The sequence below is a fragment of the Neolamprologus brichardi genome, chromosome 1, assembly GCF_056152115.1.
Source record: "Neolamprologus brichardi isolate AB-2024 chromosome 1, ASM5615211v1, whole genome shotgun sequence".
Classification (NCBI taxonomy): Eukaryota; Metazoa; Chordata; class Actinopteri; order Cichliformes; family Cichlidae; genus Neolamprologus; species Neolamprologus brichardi.
The window spans coordinates 21,690,173-21,712,056 of record NC_142104.1 but is presented as its reverse complement, the minus strand read 5'-3'; the positions used below and the strand labels follow the sequence as shown (position 1 = coordinate 21,712,056).

The 21,884-nt window shown below is 40.4% G+C and overlaps 1 protein-coding gene across 2 annotated transcripts in view; it reads right to left on the bottom strand.

Moving 5' to 3' along the window:
* entrep2 (endosomal transmembrane epsin interactor 2) overlaps positions 1-21,884 on the bottom strand; it is a 108,051-nt gene that overhangs the window by 51,188 nt on the left and 34,979 nt on the right. For both annotated transcript variants that reach the window (XM_006780233.3, XM_006780234.3), the window contains exon 2: positions 8,116-8,172. In XM_006780233.3, coding sequence (XP_006780296.2) covers positions 8,116-8,172 — 57 coding nt within the window. The remainder of the gene's footprint in view (positions 1-8,115; positions 8,173-21,884) is intronic.

The window sequence follows — 21,884 nt, the reverse complement described above, 5'->3', positions numbered from 1 at the left end:
AGCACTCCCTGAGCGCTGTCAGCAACCTCCAGCAACCACTCACCAACCAGTTAGAGAATACACACTTTTCCCTAGCAACTGAAGGTTGCCAGGGAGTCACTGCCCAGTCTCTAGGTGTCTGTGAGAGAGTCTGAAAGTAAATCCCTCATAGCACTAACTTCAGAGGGACACTAACCTTCTTGCTTAGCCAAGATCAGATTGTTGCATAAAACAGCAGTGTGATTAAATATGATGAAGTGCTTATTGCGCAGGAAGCTCACTGATAAAAAAGTAACTATGTATTAAAAATGCATGTGCTGTGGGTACTGTTTGCATTTACACTAAAAACAAACCATCAACAAAGCGACAATAGCTATAAAAGTTGAGACATTTTGAGACAAACACTCTTTGGCGCAGACTATCACACTGTTGTTTTCTGACGGGGCAAACAAGGACTTACTGCCCTCTAATTCATTCTCTGTCTTTCTGCCACTCTCTCTAAACACATAATCCATCACAGTCACAAAAAGCAGAAGACTGCAGGTAGTCTTGTCTGTCTCCTTGCTCTGAGTGATGTGGAGTAAATCTGCCATGGTTTTAATGCAATAGGCTGGATTGAGCGAGAAAAGTCGATAGAAAATGTTTATTGCTTGTTTTAGATAAGATGGACGAGGAGGATTTCCCTCAAACGTGGACGCTGTATGTTTCTCATTTGGCTGTGCGCATTATTTGAATAAATCTTTTGCGTGGCATTTAGATGAGAGGCTAAGGCTAGGAAGAATTTTTCATTCAACACATCTCACGTCTCCACAATAGTGCACCTGTTTTTCCATTCTGACATACAAACGTCCCATCTCCAACCACCCAAGCATTGCACTCAGCGTCACACGCTGACTTTACTGCAACGTGTCAGAGCTGAAGAGAACACACAAGCTTTTCTTTCTCTGTCTCTTTCATGTTTTTGTCTCATACGTGGCTTTTTTTTTAGTACTTATTATATCTGTGATAAATACAAAGAGCTTTTTAACAGCCGCAACTAACACATGACAATTTTATCAAAAAAATAACATCACAGGAGATAAAAATCATTCTTGCTAATAGTAGAACTGTCTTATTTATTTGCAGTATAGAGTCAGCAAGGTGCTGGAAACACTGCTTTTGGTCTACATTGAGATGATAGCGTCGCACAGTTGCTGCAGGTTTTTCAGCTACACATCCATGATATGGATCTCGTGTTCCACGATACATCAAAGGTGCTCTATTAGACTGAGATCTGGTGACTGTGGAGGTCATTTGAGTACAGTGAACTCTTTTTCAGATGACTGAGCTTTGTGACAAGGTGCTGGAAGTTGCGATCAGAAGATGGGCACACGGTGCCACCGTGCTCATAACTTGATGGATATGGACAATTCTCAGGTAGGCTAAAGCATTTAAATGACACTCAGCTGGTATTAAAGGGCCCAAAGTGTAAAACTATCACCCACACCATTAAGCCACCATCACCAGCCTCAACCACTGATACCAGGCAGGATGGATCCTTTCCATCCTTTCATCACTTTCACTCTAAATTATGACCTGTGATCCAAATGTCCCACCAAAAATCAAGACTCATCTGACCTGGCGATGTTTTTCCAGTCTTCCATGGTTCAATTTTGGTGATTGTGAAGGAAAATACTCACTTCAGCAGGTCTTCTTGATCATGTCTGTATGCTTAAATTCATTGAGGTGATTCTGTGTAGCTGATTAGATATTTGTGTTAAGGGAGTGGTTGAACAGGTCTATGTAATAAAGTGATTGTACACTTGTAGCCTTTGGTCTGTTTGCACTTAAGCCCCTCAATAAAGTAATACCCAGCCCATGTTTGGTAATGCAATACCATCACATCACTGTACTCCTTAAATTTCTTGTAATCTTGTTTCAGCCTCTTCGTTCTCTCACTACACCTCACTATGTGGTGGATACTTAGTAGCAAGTTGGAGGAAACTGCCACCAACTATACTTCTACATTTTCTCCGTTGGAATCCAAACAGCTGTGATTTTAATGCCACTTCATTTCTCATTACTTTGCTTTAATTTTTAAAAGCTATTTCCATTATTGGCAGTGGTTGCCTTTGTGATGAGAAAGTACATACACTGTAATTGGAACTAGAAAACATTTGTTAATGTAGTTAAGATGGTCCCCAGTCCTGGACACAAATACAGAATTAAAAGGATTTTGTGTTTATGCTTGGCCCTGAGTGTTTGATTAATTTACATTAGCTTAAAGTAGAATCAACTAACACTGAAACATAAATAAGTTTTATCTAGTGTCTGTGTAGACAAACAGGAGTTGGGGTTAGCACTTGCAGGGTCAGTAGATGGTAGGAGAGACCACAAAACCAAATGATTTTGATGTATGTTTTATATACTATAGTCTCTACTGCATCTTATTTTGCCCAATCAATTGTTCAACTCTGAAAGATAATCATTTTTGCATATTTTCTCCAAATACTTTCTCCTTTGGTCCAGATTAATCTTCGATTTCTGAATTGTTTTGCAAAGCAAAATCCAAAACTTCCCAGGTCATTTAATTGTCCCCTGGACCTTGTGCTCAGACACCAATCTGGCAGAAGTCAGCTTAGAAACCCAAGTATTTAACAGATATGCCTTAATAGTCTGGAGAAACTCCAGTCATTACGAATCACGATGCAGAGCATGACCACCCACAGTTGGCAGATGGGATGGTGCATTGTTGCCAGGCCTGAGCTTGTCCAGCCGGTGTATTAGTCACCTGCCAGTCATCACTGGGTCCAGGCCAGAAACGGAAAAGCTCGCCTGTCAGAACTGAACATTGGATGCTACAGTAACAGTCTTAAAAACAAGAAATTACTGGACCACCTCCCTCAAGACAGAAAGCAGCAACCATGAACTGACACCCCTGTACACTAGCATGCACAGATTATTCCAGTAAATTGGCCATGCTTCTTAAGAAAACAGACATAAGAGGATTTAACTCCTTTACAGAGCGCAAAGTGTGACTGATTTCTATGAACACCTCAGTGATGGAAGATGGAGGGGAGGGAAATGTGAAGAGAGGATGCTGATATAAGCAGCGGGGAAGCAAGGTGAAAAAACCAAAGGGTGAGAGACAAGTATGCAGTGAGGAGGATGAGGGGTGCAGGTGATCTGGGTAAAGCTGAAAAAATGAGATGAGATTATTTATGGCATTGAGGGAGTATGAAATAGAATTGGACAGGAGCTTCTAGCATGAGCCATACCCGAAACCTGATCTCGACTTTAAAGGACAGAAAGTTATCAGTCATAAATAAACTAGAGATGGACCGATCCGATATTACTATCGGTATCGGTCAGATACTGACGTATATTACTGGATCGGGTATCGGAGAGAAATAAAAAATGTAATCGATCCATTATCAAAAAAGGATCTCACAAAACTTGCGACATGTCGTAACTCGGCTCATAACCGTAGCACGTGGAGCAGTGTGCATCACGTGATAGAGCGGCTGTGTGTATTTGTAGTCTAGCTACCAAACCGGCATTTCATCTCTGAGAAAGTTATCCCAGAGAAGAAGTAAAGCAAGTGTGTAAGTTCATCTCTGAATGTTTGTAAAGCATTCCCACGTTAAGCTTAACAACCGATATATGGAGTGACTGCCTCTTCTCTCTCCCTCCCTCTCCTGCTGCTACTTCAATCGTGAAACTGATCAATGATCAGCTGATCGGCTTTTCTGTCACGAGTCCGTCTCTCTTCTTTGTTTTTGGCCCACTTTGCACCAGAAAGAGGAAACCAGCGGCTGAACAACAGCAGCACGTTTAAGCTTGATAATCAGTTGTTAGAATTTATTTAATATTACTTTCTACACCAGGATCCTTTTCTATGTAGCTGACAGCTGGTAACTGTGCAGGGGCGGATCTAGCAAAGTTTAGCCAGGGGGGCCGATAGGGCATTAACAGGGAAAAGGGGGCACAAAGACATACTTTTCTTTCTTATTCTCATTTAAAATGTCGAGCTTTTAATAAATAATTATCTGAATCTTACACCCAAAGTTTTAATCTGATGTAACATGTATAGAAGTCCATTACCGTATATAGTAACTGTTAAGTCTAATATACCCTAGTAAGCTATAGTACTTTTTCCTTTGGGAAGGTACCATCTGTGCAGTCTGCAATTCTGTTGAAGAAAGATGTTGAATCTATTTAATTATTCTTGAAAAATAATTTATTTCTGTGCATTTGTTTTTCACACTGCATCAAATTAAAGTAAAATTACATCGATTAAGCATCATGAGATGGAGGGTGGGTGGTTCCCTATTTTTTTTGCTGGGAGTTTTAGAAACCTATTAGTTAGGTTGCTTAATATTTCTGCTAAGTACTCTTTAAAAATACCAGAATAGGGAGGATGGAGTAGGTTTAAGTTTATTAGATTGATCAGTGTTGCTGAACTATGAAATATTTTGGGTGCAATGTATTTTTTACATACAGGTATAACAGAATAGCTTTAGTATTGTTTATTTAAACTTGAGTATGAATTTATACAAAATGCAAGATATTAAAAAAACAGTTTTATTGATTAAAAAACACTATATCGGATTCATATCGGTATCGGCAGATATCCAAATTTATGATATCGGTATCGGACATAAAAAAGTGGTATCGTGCCATCTCTAAAATAAACCTGCATGTCTTAAAGGAGAGGAAAGAAGGATTTTTGGTATGCACTGTATCACGCTATCACGATAACGGGGTATGAGGCCTACAGCAAGAACACGACAGTCATCTAATAATTTCTAAAGTCTTTAAAGGAAACTTAAAATTTAGAGGTAAGGCAGTACTGCAGGATCTGTGTGCATCTTTAAAAATGCAGAGCGATTTAGCTACATTTAAAAATACCACTCACAATCCTAAGAATAACCACTTACAGTTTTAAAATGCGCCTCCATTTAGAACATTTCTCTTAACTTAGCTAAGAGGAGCGTTTGGGTGTCTGCATTGTGGAAACAGAAGAGACACCTTCTGAAAAGAGTTTGGAGTGATTGTTGGCGATGATGAATAATACATTGTCTGAATGATGAGTCAGAAAAGACTATTATTTGGATTTGATTTGAGCATTTGAAAGGATTTGACATCTAATTATTTCCCTCCTGTCTTTGTTAGGGATGCGACCAACAACAAAACAAGGTGGCATTTATTTTCATTGTAGAAATTTACAATTTCATCCCTTTTAAAAAACAATAGAATGAGTTTCACATTTATCTTCTTCTTAAGTGTGAAACTCCACTCGTGGCACTGAGATAAATTCATGCACCGGTCCTCTGATGCCACGGTCTGAGTTCAGAAAGACAAACATTTGGGCTGAGTCACACAGTAGAGCATTTATTTTTTATTTTATTTGATCTTTATTTTATTTTATTTTTTTATCTGCACAGGCTTTGACAGGAAAAGTGAAAAGAGCTAAGACTTCTGACTTTGGTTGTGATGTTTTCAGGTCAGCGGCTGTGAAAACACACAATGCACGGGGTTGTTCGACACAACCGTGCGCACATGCACTAAAGTTGAAACTGTGTTCTCCGACAGCTCCAGTTTCTACAGCTCTGGCAAAGCCACAAAGCGCTACCAGCAAGAAGGTGTGGAGTCACAGACTCTGTCACAATGTACTAACAGGTTGAAATGATAGCGTTAAGCATCTTTTTGGCGCCTTCAGCGATAACGCTAAATATGTGAGGACGTTTTATGAGCTGATAAACAGCGGTTTGCAAATTGTTTGTAATATAAACATGCATGAGATTTTTATTTAAAACAATTAAAGAATCCACCCTTTGCTGTTAACACAGCCTTGCAGACCTTCAGTTTTTCAGTATGTTGGGGTAATCTGGAGAAATTCATACACACAACATCTCAATAGCCACTGTGTTACAGACAGAATTCCAGCAGAGTGTTTCCTCTCATAGTTCTTGCATAGTTTCCAGTTTTGTTCTTCCTCCAATCTCAGCAGCGTGCAGAGGGTATGGCACGACTACCTAAATTTTTCTTTCTTTGCCACTACCAAAGCCTCCTAAAGACATTTCTCAATCATGCTTGATAGATGGAGTCAAGCACACCTGCTGCACCTTTAACTGGCTGTACTTCTCACAAAAGTTGTTATTAGTGACCCAAACATCAAACCTATACCCATCAGTCCTTCAGTATCTGTACATTTAACCATCTCAATCTTTTCCTTTCAGTGGCTTTTTTTATCCTGTTGCAACTCTGCCTAGAAGGCTGGCTATTTAGGACCTGTGATGTGTGCGTTTCTCAAAAAACACACGTCACAAACTCTGTGTGTACTTTGTCCTTTTTCTCAGCTGTGCACCACGGCCTCCTACCTATCCTTCTATTCTGGTTTAGGCCAGAGTGCTTTTCTGTAAAGGGTAACACAAACTCGTATGAATTCTTATTTCTTTGGTTTTCCAGCATGGAGCTGCCTTTTAGAAAAAAGGAAAAATAAAAACACCTTTTTTCCCCATTTTCAGATTATTATCTGACACAGAGGTTGGTGCTCCAGACATTGAACTTACAAATGTTTTGCTTTTTAAAAAAAATCAGGAACACAGTTTCTATCAGTGCAAATGTGATCAGTCACAGTTTTAACGAGACACACTTGCATTTGTGCCGCTGGAATACAAACCTGATTATTTTCGTATTCCTATGTACATGTTCTATGTTCTAAAGATAATTATGATTTATAATTTCATTAGTCATGAATCAAATATCAACTAATCTTTTTCTTTATAGAAAAACAAGGATCTTCAATACATAATGTCAATTTTTCTAATGTTGCAATAGCAGTAAACAGACAAAACACTTGGGATGCTAACATTCAGTTATATGCAGTCGTCACAGTAAAATAGATAAATAGTGAAACGGGGACAATTTACAACACTAACACGAATGTGTTAGTAGCTGGGAAAAGCAAGGAGGATAAAAAAAAAAAGCTGCGCTCCAAAATAACAGCAGAGGAGCCGTGCCTGCTGTTTGGAAGGTTTGGTTTTATAAGATGAGACTTGTTTTATAGTCATTTCTGGTTGCACTGCTTCTGTCCTGGACCAGAGATCCTCTACACACAGCCACAGGGAGCCAGGAGAGGGAAAGACAGTGTGTTACAAAGCTAGCAGGTATTTTTTCTGACCACAGAACAATTTTCACTACAACATTTGGAGGAATCATTTTGTTTCAAAGCTGCTCTTTACAGCACCAAAGTGATTATTTCATGGGTTTTGAGTTTTTTGAGAGTTTATGATTCTTTTTAGTTTTGAGGACTCATTTGTGTTTCAGCCACATTGTTTGTGTTGGGGTACTTTTGCCTTATTAGCTTATTATAAGTTTAGTAGCTTATTATGAAAGTCTTGTGTTTTGGCTTATCTTTGGTTTGGGGTTCTGTGTGGGGGTTTGGTTGAAATTTAACTTTCTGTTTGTCTTTGTTTGTGTCTGTCATCCACAGTTTTCTCATCTCTCTCTCTCCATGTCTCGTGTTCAGTCTGTCTTTTTGTCTGCCTGCTTTCTTTGGTTACTTCCTGATTTTACCTTGAAAGGCTCCATTTTCCTTCATGTGTCTACCTTTTCTTGCTGTCCCTGCCATCGCTGATTCCTTGGTTGTTTTCAGCTGTGTTTTGGTTCCCGTCTGTTTCCATCTCTCTCATTACTAGTATTTCCTGAATACTTGGATTCCTGTATTTCCTGCATGTAAGCGCCAAAAAGTATTGTTATATGAAACTAAAAAGCTTTTTATTTATATTATATTTCATTTTTATGATTGTATTGAACTGTTTATATATTATTTTATGCATATCGTACTTTTCAAAGTATACTCAACCATTGTAAACTGACTGAAAGGAGACTTAAGAATTATAACAAATACCATGATACAACTTTTTGAAACTCAACTACTTTTTATGAATTTAAAATGGGTCTGATTCACTTATAGAAAAGCTTAATTCTCTGACAAGGTTGTGATATGTTTACTTTTCTACATGTGTTGATCCTGACAGGAGAGGACATTCTGTAACCATTATGACAATAAAAGACTCCCCCTAGGGTACTGTTTCTTTGCTCAGAGTTGTCAGGTTAGCAGCTGAGTGTGGGCGTTCAGAGGACACTCACCACAAGAGAGAGCGGCCTCTTCCATGACACCACTCCAATGAGGCCAGAGAGCAGAACCTAGAGGAGAAAAATTACAGATACTATAAGAGTGGATACTCAGACGTATATGAAATCAAAGCACATATAAAAACCACTGATGGAGATGATGGGACAGTAACACCGATGAAATGTGGTCACACTGTTTAGATTATTTTAAATCAGCTTCCAACAAAGCTCAGGCACAATTACAGTGTTTTGAAACAAAATGAGCTTTCCTGTGCATAAATGTGATGCCACACTTTGAAAAATCTGAATTTCAAAAGCTATTCTAATTTGTTTCTGGCTTCAAGCGTGACTCACTCAGTTCTCCACACAGGAAACTGCGCTCATACTGTTCATTTGATTGAGCTGCTGTCAGTGGTTGAAATAAGCTGAAAAGGTTGTTTGCTTTCACTATAACTTCAATAGAACTTTGACAGATGTTTTGTTTTACAAAACAATTATTTGAGCCTATTTTTGGCCAGTGAACAACAACAACAAGAACAAGAAACAAAATTCAAAAAGTCATCATGCAAAAACCCACAAATAAAAGCAACATCAAGCTTTATTAAGTGAAATTTTTAAGTGACTTCAGGATGTTTTGCACCTCTGATCTGCAGATATAGTCTATGTCCAGTTTTTGTGGTACACCTGTGCAGTCTAAAGTCTAGACAGGCCTGGAGACAATTCCCTGTTGATAAGGAAAGCTGTTTATTGGAGGTGGTCCTGAATGTCATTATCCCCACTATTGATAATGTGAGCTGTAACATTAGCCGCAGCTTTTAGATTATTTTACGACATCAGACTGGCAGCACTTTCAACAAAGCTTAGTGAACCCGGCATCCTGACCAGCTGAGTCTTGTCCCGTTGAGCCGGCTCTTCTATGTTGAGCCATGCATATCTGGATTGGCTGTTTGGTTTCTCCTACGTTGAGGTCAGAGCACTCCTCGCTGCACTGCGCCGAACATTGTTGTTTTAAAACAAAAGAAGTCTCTGAAGTGGTGAAATGTCTTTAAAAAGCTACAAAACTTCAGTCACCTTTATTTCAAGCTCTCAAGACTACAATGACCTGGATGACTGAGACCCTGAGACGCAGATTGTTATTTATTTTTGCACATAAGGACAAGAATGTGATGGTAAAGTGCACACTGCATCTAGGACAGAAAACTCTATTTACTGTTGCTTGCACACTATCTGATCTGGGACAGCATGGGACACAAAACTAGTGGTGGTGAACCTAGAATAATGTTGAAGCTAAGTGAATGCCAACCCCAACCACATACGGGTGAAGCTTGATGCTTCAGAACAATCAGTGATGAGACATCAGGCTGGTAGCACTGAAGCTCTGTTCTACCTGTATCAGTTTCTACAGTGAACATTTGCAGCTGAAACACTTTTCTTTACTCGCTTTTCAGTTTCTAACTTTGTTTTGTGAAAAAAAAACTACAGAAGTTATATGTGTTCTTATTAAGAAATGCATTTCTGTCAGTGTGACTGCCATATAATGTCTGGTTCATAGTCACTGCATTTGTTCTGTTGCACAGCAACTGTGATGTCACCACACCCCCATCACCTTTAATCTGGTGCTCAGAAAACAAACCTCTGCACCAGCGCTGGTACAGGAGTAGAAGTAATGAGAACAGGAAACAAAGAAATCCTTGAAGTTTTATTATTTTTTTCTAAGGATTTCTCTATAAAGTCTCATCCTTTCAAACTGTTGCAGCATCTCGCTCTGTATAATCTGAGACTATCTGAGCTCCTGCGCTGATATTTCACTGAAAAAGGCCGAAACAACACTGAAGCAATGGCGACAACAGTTCAAACCAGTTTAAAATTTGCTGCTGACTGGTAATCATGCAAAAATGCGTCTCAGGCCATGCTGTGACATAAACATAATGTGACAATTAATGTAACAAACTCGTTTCTATAGACTAGAAATGTAACATAATGCTTTATATTTAAAAGAATTATTAGTAATGAGTGATGCATTGCTGTTTTTGGAGCAATTACTCCAACACAGAAGCACACAACCTTTAACGATGACCTTATTAATCTATATGTTACAGAAGCTACACTGTTCGAATCAGCACAGCTACAGTGGGGTCTCTTATAAGTTAAGCAGAGCCTCTGCTTCTGATGGATGATGATTAGATTCTTGGCTCCTACTCTCTTCATGTCAAAGTGCATTTGCATCCATCAGTGTGTGTGTGTGTGTGTGTGTGTGTGACAGAAAAAAGTGCTGTATGCATAAAATAAATGAGCAGTGAGACAACCACATGTAAACCTGCACACTGGTAGAGAGTATGCAGCATTTTGTAGATGGTGTCTACTGATTTAAGGGTAAATACAGCAGTATTCAGCACATCTCTATAATCCATAGCGATATGCGCTGTTTGATCCAGTTTAAATTTGGGGTTTGTTAAAAAAAAAAGGTTTTCAAGGTGAATTTCCATCTTACTGAACTCCAGAAAGGTGTGTTTAAAGTATTGTTTAGATTTATACTGCCAGACAGCATGAATCAAAGGAGGAACATCAAAGGAGTTGAGCTCTCGTGAAATGCACACATCAGGGTAGAGGCGATGAATAAAAATGCGCAAAAAAAACAGGCAGCCCTTCCGAGGGAAATGGACCACTAAATACGGGAGACAGCTGTAGAAAACATCGCTTTCTTTTACCCGTGACCATCGAACCATTGTGTTCCTAACCCTAGCACGGCTAAGTTCATCCTTGGATGGTTTCCTTTCTTTGCAGGCCATGCTAAAAATGCAGCATGTTGTGCTGCTGCCATGACTCCATCAAAGTGTCTCCCAGGAGCTTCAGGTTTCTCTATTAGCACTGATTTTCTTTCAGATTTCGAGCTCCATCTACCTGGAACCAGTTACCCCGAAGCCTCTGCTGAAATGAAACAATTGTGTTTGTGATGTCTGTTTTTTCCTCTGTTCCCATCTGCTATTGATGTGCCTTTTCGATTTAAATCCAAGTAATCCTGCCTTTTTAAATGAGCTGTCTGATTAAACTAAAAAGATTTAAAACACACACACACGCTGAATGTTTTTTTCACACTTCTCTCTAGGTGTGGGCTTAATATTTTTTTTACAGTGCGTGTAGCTGTAGGTGTGAATTTGCGCATCATCGAAATATTCGTGTGAACAAAGGGTACTGATAGCCTTCGGCTCTGTATTTGTCCACGGTCTCCCTCTCTGCCTCTCACCTATCTTCACCCTCCATTTAACACCACCACGGTCTTCCTTTTTCCCCCCCGTTCATGCCGCGCTCCTTCCCTCTGTCCACTCTCTCGATATCCACCGTCTCTCTCCAAGTTTTGCCACCTTCCCCTATCCAATTTCTCCCTGTATCACACTCCATCGCTGTATTTCTTGCTGCTGCTGCTCAGCGCCCACACAGTCGCACTATATTTCTGCACTTACACACTCGCTTTTACTAAGCTCCATCCAGACTTCTCATTTCTCTTCCCCTCTCCATCTTGTTCCACTTTCTAGTCAATCTTCTACTTCTGTGCTCACCTTGATACCCACAGGACCCGGCGAGCGGGATGTCAATATTTCATTTGGGCGCTCACTCGCACAGACGCACACGGACACAGGTGTCTTTTTTTAATTTGGATTTTTTCTTATTTATATCTTGTGGTTATAAAGAAATTCAGAAAAAAAGACAGACAGAAACAAAGAAATCTAAACCCATAATGAATGCATCAAACCCACAGCCAAAGAACTCAAGTATCTAGAACTTTTATGTAATAGTGCAGTCTTTGCATCTTTAGGAAAAGCCTTTGGACAACAATACACAGCATGACAGCTACATTAGACTCTCTATTACATTGGACTTTTGTTGCTCATTCAGTAAGTTCACAGTTTTGTAAAGATTAAATGCAAATAATGGTTTTAAATTCACAAATTTAGATGGTGAGGCTTTTATATTAGAAGCTAAGAAGGGAGCCACAATCTGCTTTTATACTCAGATTTATCTTTTTATGCTACTTCTAACTCGATTTAACACATCAGCATAATGAGCTCTTACTTCGTTTGTTTGATGGCTGTTTTCCAAAAGCCAAGACGGACCGACCGAAATCTCCAACTTGAGGTTTTAAAGTTTTTAGACCCCAATGGGAGACATCATACACATACATACACATACAGTGTTCAAGTGGATCAAGCTTGCAGTAAAGCTCGGACATCTCCAAGTCTGTGACCTGCCATGTCCACTGGGCACAATTATTTTCTTCAGAGTCCAACGCTGTGGCTGACAAGAGACAATCTGCAGCCACTCTAGCGATCGTGCCAGCGTCTCCTGACTCTTTTATCATCCCTCTGTCTTTACAAGCTATTATTATTCGGTTTTTATTACTCTCGATCTGACTGCATGCTCTCTGCTCTTTTTTGTCTCATCACTTTCCATCTGTTAAGTATCAACACTGCTAGTTTTTCTACTACACACCATTTGGAAAATACAGACCGAAAATGAAGTGTACGCAGTTAATTAAAGCAGGGAAGGAAGTGTTTTGGAAATGTATTTGAACAAAGACAGAAACTGTAAGAAATAAATAAATTTTAAAAAAGCTGCAGCCACAGTCAGTGGACATCAAACTGACTGTGTGTGCACTTTCTGGACTAATAATGCCTCTGCTCTGTCTCCTTTGCTCATTGCTGGTATAAACTGCACCAGGAGACAGGGGCTTGTGTTACTGCAGGTATATTCACCTTCTTTACACTGGTGCCAGGCACTGCGACAAGGAGTCCAGAGACGTTGTGTCACCGTTACAGACTCCCCTCTCTCCCTCTCTCTCTCTCTGCTTGGTGATGCTCCATTTGCAGAGAGCAAATGCACTGCACAATGCACAATCAAGCTTGAACTGAGCTCCTGTCACCCAGCGGTTTCTTCTTACTTATCCAGCTCTCCCAGATTTCCATAATAATGCAACACGATTTCACTCCGTTACCTTCAGGAATTTAGCACTGGGCTCCAAATGTTGTCTTTCTGTTTGTGACTCTTATCACACTGATGTGCTTGGCCTGCTTCACTTCTGCACTGGTATGACATCAGGAGTAAAGAAAAAGATTTGGAATTCAAGCACGCTTTTCACCGCAGATATCAAGTGTGCCATCAAGCATACAGCGCAAACACTCATGGCTGTATGGTCACCACCGCGGGAGCAGAGAATGTACCTGGAACGAAGCTCTTTTTTTCTCTCGTCTCTCCACGCGCTCCCGGGTTCCCCTGAGTAGACGTGTGTGGAGGACAACGTGTATACCTGTGCGCCTGTTTGAGAAGTGAAATGATGTGCGAGCAGGAACCATGTGATAGCTTTGCTGGCTGTCAGTCACTGGAGGCTTTTCCTCTTGGCTGCGTCCAGAACAAGATTAACATTTAATACTTAGCAGCATTAGTCACTGAAACCTGGGCACCACGCACCCACTAACATGCTGAAAAAATACTGACTCTTTCCCAGAAGGTATTCTATCTAAAATTCATGAAACGCTGGCCAAAACACTGACTCAGTAAAAACATTTTTATCTAAAAACAGAAGTCTCTAAAGTAGTTTTAAAGACGTGCCGACTCTTGATAAGGTAGAGTCATTTCAGTAAATTGGTTTGAGGTTGAACCGCAGAGCAGCTTTTAGTATAACAGCGGTGAGATGTGTTGGTGCAGTGGATTCTTTAAGGTTAAATGATGCTTGAAACTCTTAATAAGGGGTATTTAAATTAAATTAGTACACCGTAAACAACCGGGATCTGAGGTGAATGCTCTCTAGTACTATTGTTGGACTTGTATGATAGATTATTTTTAAGTTTTAAGTCAACAAATCACGAGAAACAGACTAGAAATAACTTAAGGAATATAAACGATAATTAATTTTACTCATAGAAATCAGAGCCAGAGCCTCCAGAAGAAAAAAAAAGGTAACACCGTATAATTTGTTCAGGAACAACAACCAGGGTCTTAATTGGGAGCTGGATCACATTTAAAGACATCTAATCTTTGAGCAGGATGTTCAGATCATTAAGCATATCAGCTTAAGTGACACACAGCCGGCAGGAAACAACGTTTTAAATGACAGGTGATACGATAAAGTGAGCATAAAAGCTTAATTAATTCTTAATAGTTCAACTTTTCAACACTCGTAAAACTATACTGGTTTCCTATGTGTGCATTTTGACATGTGCACACAACACACCCACATGCTCTTGTAACAAGGACACACAGACAGACGCACACACCGAGTACTGACAAATGGAACGGAGAGATAAAAGTAAGGCTTTGACTTGTCAAAAGGCTGCATGAGAAGAGCCAGTGTCACAGCCATGAAAGAATGTTTCACTCTGATATACTCCGACGGAGACGACTAATACCTTCGCACATGCGCTCACACACACACACGCACACCCGCAGTCACAAGAAACACAGAGTGACTTGCAGCGGGGGACGTGTCATTTGAGGCCAACAACAAAGAAAACATTGCAAAATATAACTTAAAATTCCCTTTCAGAGATTAGCACCTTCTTGCAAAGTCAGTGTGAAAAGGTTGAACTCAAACAGCTTTCTGACAGACAAAAGGCACGTTAGCCCAGCTGGATCCTCAGATGGGAGAAGCCCAGCGAGGAATCAGTGTGTAGCTGCCGCAGCAAATTCCAGCCATGCACACAACACAGCGCAGTGCACAAAGCCTGCATACAAACCTAAAAGAAAATCTCATACTCTGACATTGGTGACGGAGGCTAAAAATAGTGTTTCGGTCAAAAATAAAACACACCGTCTTTTGTTCTCAGTTATTTCGCCGTTATTTTTGTCCCAGATGTGAAGACTTTGTTAAGTTTTGAGAAACACTTTGTTTGGACGACTACAGAATACAGTTTAAAAACAGGTTCGGCTGCTTGGTTGTCACTTCTCGAACATGCTGGCCATAACTAACTGTGGGGAGACCTGCGGGGCAGTTTCAGAACACAGTGGAGGACTTGCATCTTCCAGCTGTTCTGGGAGCACCCCAGGACGAGTTACAGGAGTTTAAAAAAAAATAAGATAGCAGGCTTTCTCTGCTCTGCACAGTTTGTAACCTGACCTTGATGATAATTAGAGAAAACACAACAGACAACTCACTGATAAGAGAATAAATGAACCTAGGGATAAGCGACTAATTGGTCATTCTTCCATTTGGTTTGCAGAAACTGTTCTGGCAGTATACATTGCTCCTGCTAACTTCATGTTTCTATTATTCTGCACTTTTATTTTCAATTTAGTATGAAACACAGAGGATCGCAAACACATAAACCTTGTAAAAAGGATGTTTTTACATACAGATGCTTGACATTAAAACAGTATTTAACAATTACAATCCAATCCAATAGAGAAGTGCATGGACTTATAAACAGATTTTTTCAACGTGTTAAGCTTTACAATATATTGTGAAGAATGAATGTTTAGAAGACATTAGACTTTTAGTAATACCATGTTTTGAAAAGGTTTGGTTAGTATACAAAAATCTTTGTCAGCAGCTGAGCAACCCTGAAGGTTTTTATCTAAGATATCATATCATCATGTTGCCTGGTGACCACCTGGTAATGGCTTCAAATAATCTGGTTTTTAACCTACAACAGCAAAAGCATGCTATCATTTTACTTTTTATGACAATAGTAAGGACTTGCAGCTTGTCCAACATGTAACCAGTCTCTCATCCAGTGGTGGCTAGGATGGGCTCCAGCCACCAGTGTGACCCTGAATTGGATAAGCTGAAGAAGATGGATGGATAAATAACAAAATCTGATTTACAAAAGTTAAATTACAGCATAATTCTAGCAAGGGGTTAAAATGACCCATCTTTAGCCTATAAACACACGCATCCCGTTGTTCCGGGCATGTCCAACCAGGACATTAGATTAGATCTCTCAGCTGGCTCTGTTTAGGTTTCTGCCCCCATGACCTGACCCCGCATAAGTGGAGAAAAATAAATGGATTACTTTTCCCAATGTGATTTGGTATGTTTGTTTGCCAAGAGCACACAGGCTAAACAATACTGTAGCATGGGCATTACCTGTTTTGCTATTTTTTTAATATCAATTTATCGGCAGAAGCGGATCAACCTGTACTACAGCCCAGCACATTTACAAAATTACTTTAAACCTCTTGAACGTGGTAACTTGTAGAACCTTCTTTGGCAGCAGCATTATCCATCAGGGATTTCCTGCAGAAACAAAGTGAAATTTGTAATCACTCCTTCCTACAAAACTGCTTAGGCTCATCAGTATTTGTGGGATGCCCTCTTCACTTAAGGTTACCAACACTCTCCTAAAGAAGAAGCAACGAGAAGCAACCTCGCAACCAGAGGCCACAGAAAGTTGGTGATATATTTGGCAACTTCAAAGCAATGCTGGGTGAAAAACAGCTACCAAAACAAAGTGGTGGCTTTCAAGCCAAACCTTTCTCAACTTCAAGTTGTGCAGTAGCAATCAGAGGACAGGATACTGTTAAGTGAAATATGACAGGGTGGTCAATACTTCACAAGGCTACCTAGGCAATAGAGCTTGAAATGCACACTTGAGACCAATTCAAATCCCTCCAATCGTAGGTGACTATTCTCTTTTTGACCAGTGGACATCACCGTTATCAGAACTGCTTTCGTAGTCTTTCCCAGCTCTCTCTAAGCTCCTGTGAAGCGTAGACCAACCAATGATTTTTTTAACCACACTTTCAGTCTCATCTTGTCCTCTCTGAAACACCTGAATCCAAGTAGCTCTTGTGAAGTGCACTTAGCTCCAGCCTCCCCTGTGCACTGCCAGGAGCATGTTTGTGTTTTAGGAGTTTATCCACATGTTTCTGCGTCTTTCTTTAGTCTTTTTGTGAACAGTGACCAGACAAACCTTTAAACTAATATTCACAGTGGAGACTTCCCATCTTACCCAGGCAGCAGTGGAGGTGTTTATGGCCTCATATTACTGACTAGAAAAAAAAATATATGACTGGTGAAACCGCCATGGATTCTACCTAAATCACAGTCTTGACCTATTCCTATTCATTTATGCATGGCGCCAATCAAAGAAGCCATTACCGGGAGTGAGGGTTTAGAAAGCAGGCCGTTTCTCAAACATCATCACAGCCAAGATGGATGGAGCCAGCGCGGTTGCCGTGGTAACCACGAACTGGCCACTTGCCAGGATCCATAATGATTTCCCATCAGCTGCTGCACTGAGAAGAGCAGGGACCCTCGCTCAGAAATGTTAGATTGCACATGAATCCCCCAAAACCTATTCACACACACACACACATAGACACACACACACACACACACATAGACACACACTGTCAAAACCTTGTAATGCATGGTAACACTTAACACAGAAGCCAGAATAGAGACAGCACTGCTTGACACACACACATACACACAAACATATAATGCGCTCTCAATCAGTTCCTCCCCTGCTGTCTCAAGTGAAACAGGCCCTTTTATTTCCTTTCACTTTTGCTTTATGTTTGTCAAGAAAAGAAGGTCGTTCTATAGAGTCAACCATCTGAGCTCTTTGTGGAGCTTTGCATGATCTTAGCTCAGACTGATCTGACACACAGTACATACAAGCGTGAAACTGCGCATAGATTTATGTGGGTTTTACCCTGCGTGAGTGTGTCTCCGCCTATAAGTGAAGGCATGTGTGAATTTGCAGGCTAAGACTGAGTAGGAGGTGTCCAGGAAAACTGGCCTTTAATGAAGTGGAGAGCAGCTGATTAGACAGAGGTCTGTGAGGGAAATGTCTTTTTAAAAGAACTGCCTGCTCTTTGAGAGTGCAAAGATCTCATATTTTACTGCTTTTTTCCTTTCTAAAAATGTAGCCTTGAGCTCAATTTATACTGTCATATGCGTACAGAGCTTACAACACACACCAAGCAAGTGGCTGATTCTGTTCAGATTCTTTATAGTTGTCTGCTTTTGCTTCTGCATCCCTCTGCTGGTGAATTTCTATGCTACTGTGTTGAGTTTCTCCTCATACCTTAAAGCTCTCGAAACTGAGTTCCCCATGTTGGAGTGCAGCAACCACTTTTACTGAAATAATACTAAAAGACATGAAAGAGAGAAGATGATGGAATCGACTGAGTCAATCAATAAAGCAGAATACTGGCTATACGATTTGCATAAAGAGCAAGCTATGAACCTACATAATCTATGACATATCATTTCTGGTTTTACAGAGATGTTATTTTTGTAGAAAGTCCTGTTCAGATCTGCGATGCTGAACTTTGGAGCTATATGAGGTATACGTCATGAGGCAGTATAAATCAAGTTTTATAGCTTCATCTTATTAGCCTGCTGATGTTAGGGCTATCATACCCGAGCACAGCCTCAAAGAACCTCTAACACCTGGCTGCTACCTTTGATGGTTCTCAGTCCCCCACCCACGCTCTCTTAGTCCAGTATAATATATATTAATAAAAAATATATATTAGCATAGTTGGGGAGTCAATCTCCTACTAATTTTCTGCATCCCATACTAAATATCTTTTTGTGATCCTGCACAGTGGGATTTATAATGTTTACAGTAAAAAGTCTGCACTACTGCTAAGTCTCATTAGATTTCAGGGCAACTAAAAATGTTTGCAATTATTAATGTTAAAATTCTTCCAGTCGCCTAAAGACCATAGGAGTCTATGAAAGAAACCTGAAAGAGAAGCAAGCTATATTTTCACTTGAACTAGCGCTCTGCACGTTTTATATGAAAACACAAAGACTGAAGCTCTACATGTGGATAAAACAGAATCTGAGAGAAAAATGACCTTGTGTTTCACCTTGAAGAATATTTCTTTGTGCGTGCGTGCATGTGTGCACACATGTCCCCAAATGAAAGCCAAATGAAGGTGAGCTGCAGCATCAAGGGAGCGGATCTCCTAATTCTTTTGTGACAATTTCTGTTGTAACCTCCAAGTCACCTTTGCTGGCCATGAATGAGAGATCCAAAATGTGTCTGCTAAAAGTGTTTAAACCAAGCCTAGTGTGAGTGTGTGTGTGTGTGTGTGTGTGTGTGTGTGAGTGCTGTGTGTGTGTCCTTGCATGTTCATTTACAACCTCTAGGTTTGAGTTGAAAAAATCATGCAAGGAACTCAGAGGGGGTTCACGAGGTGTTTGATGCTGCTGTAGCTCCACAGACATCTCTACTGCAGCATGTCTAACTGAAGCTCATGCTGACAAAGCTAACAGACAGGCGCTCGGCTTCCGTGTGTTCCCGCTGTTTCACCGACAGGAGCAGCAGTCCTCCTCCGGATTCCCCTTTTTCTTCCCCCTGCATTTGCTTCCTATAGTATTCCCTTTACTCCCCACCCACCACCTGCTTCTATTTCCTAACCCCTCCCCCAACCTTCTATATCATCACTTCACTTTGGAGCTCAGCAGCACCCCACCACCGTTACTATGGAAACAGTGGAACAACAGCAGGTTGGCTGTTGCGGCTGCTTGGGGGTGTGGCATTTCAGCCACCCTATGCTCTTCTCCCACCTCTCACCGAGAGGTCTCCGGTACCTCCGCTAAATCCATGAACAAGGAATGTGAATCAATCAGCAGCACAGCTAAACAATAACATACCTCAGGAGAGAGCGTGATGCACAATGGCAACACGATGCTGGAGGTTGAAGATGCTCCCATGCAACACTTATAATTGCACATAATTAACCATATACATCTGACATTTTTGTTTGAGCCTTTGCCGATAAACAGTGAGATCTCCAGTGCTAAACAACACGTTTATTCCGCGCTTTCTCCTGCAGGTTGGAGCCTCAGTGTTTTAAGGTATAATCTCATATGCTGAGTTTGTAAGCATGGCCCTCAACACCTGGATGAATCAGTGCATGTTGCATTTCTCATCAGACCTGAAAATAGCCTCTGAAAGAGAAATCTACTGCAATTCACTACAACCTTCTGCATCATTGTAAACATGAGCATATTATCTTGCAGATAGACTTTGCTTTTTTGGAACTGCACATGTTCATTTATCCCAGATATAGGAAAGCTGGTTATACGTGACCTCAGAATGTAGGATAAGTCACCAAGCTACAATTAGCATTTTAACATGGGAAGCAGCACCAAGGTCAGTGTGTAAAGGTATTCGAAACAAAGGCTTCCACACATCAATTCAAACTGGGGACACTGCAGTTACACTACATTGGCATTTGTCTTTCAAGCCCTCAGCCGTTCAGGTGTTCCGAGGTGAACTAAAAGGTCACAGGATGATTACACATAACTTAATAAAAAGATTTTCTGCAAGGACAAAATATTATACCTTTATTTTTTTGCCTTTGTTCTTTTTCTTTTTAAATGCCATAAAGTTTAACCTCTGTCGTGCTCCAACAATTATTCAAATGAAGGAGTAAAACACTTCAGCTGAACTGTTAACATGCACAGATCTCTTAAGATGATCACAAGTTGGTAGTTTGGCAGTACAAACTCACTGTTGTACCGCTCTCCTGTCCTCCAGATCTTCATCTTCATCACTCCACAAGACCCGTTGCCACTGACGTTCAGCCCAGTTCTTGTATACTTTGGCACGTCTCAGCCTTTTCTCCTTGTTTCTCTTCCTTAAGAATGGCTTTTTGACAGCCACCCTTCCAATGAGACCATTTCCGATGAGTCTTCAGTGAACACAACTAAAGGATCACATGCATCTCTAAGGACATGACTTCATTTAAAAATGGTTAGGTACAAGGACTGGACTGAAAATGATTACAAATGAAAATGAAAAGCGTTGGAGGACTGAGATGAGCAGAAATCACTGCACAATTTGTATGAACTTTCATTCAAGTCAGTGCAAGTCTCATGCGTATTTAAACACCCATGCAGTAATGTGCACAATTTTAGCTACTGAGAGTGAAGTCACAAAGCTTCCATAAATTATACCATAACTATTTATTTTAGCAAATTCAGACATAGAAAGTACTCCACATATAAAGAACTCAAAATCAATATTTGGTTGATAAAAATATATTAACATCTAAATTCTAAAACGCTTGCACATTTCCACACATAACAAGCCTGAGGTGAATTTAATGCTTCGCTTTCTGATGTGCAATGCTCGTGCATCCCCGACTGCTCAGTCACAGCGTTCATTTCAAAGTAACTGAAGCAAAAGAAGAGAGCTCGGCTATAGCAAACAGCCCTTCACCCTTTTCTGTGCATCTCGAGCGTTGCGAGAACACGGAAAATCTGATTGTTTTCAGTGAGCTGAGAAAGAGAAAGGAGAGATTTAGATCACCATCTGACTCTCTCTCTCCACGCAGGCTCATCATGTATGCATGAGCAGCAACACACAAACATGAAGAGTTACACATGGGCTGCCACTTTTCATTTCCGAAACGCTTCTTTGATGCGGCAACAAATGAAGACAGAGTATGAAAGAAATCACACCAGTGTTTCAATTCAGTTATCCAGATGTTTGCTCAGTAACGCATGGCAGATTCTGTGTTACGTCCGCATGTTAGCCCCATAAGAGTGCGGAGAAAGTGAACTAGAGAGCATGGAAAGGTTAAACAGAATGCAGCAAAGAACCTTTAAAGTGCTGCTCTTTGTCAACCCGTAAAGTGTCTCTCAAGGATCAGCAGTTCTATTATGCAAGAACTTAGTTTTGCTTTCTTCACTTTAAATGTTAGTTTTCTCGAAGTAAAGCTGTGGCAAATGACCCAACACAAAGCCACAATCACAGGTTCACACAAGTAGAATTTGTGTGCAGATCGCTACAGTTTAAGTGAAAGCCAAAGAGAAACAGAAG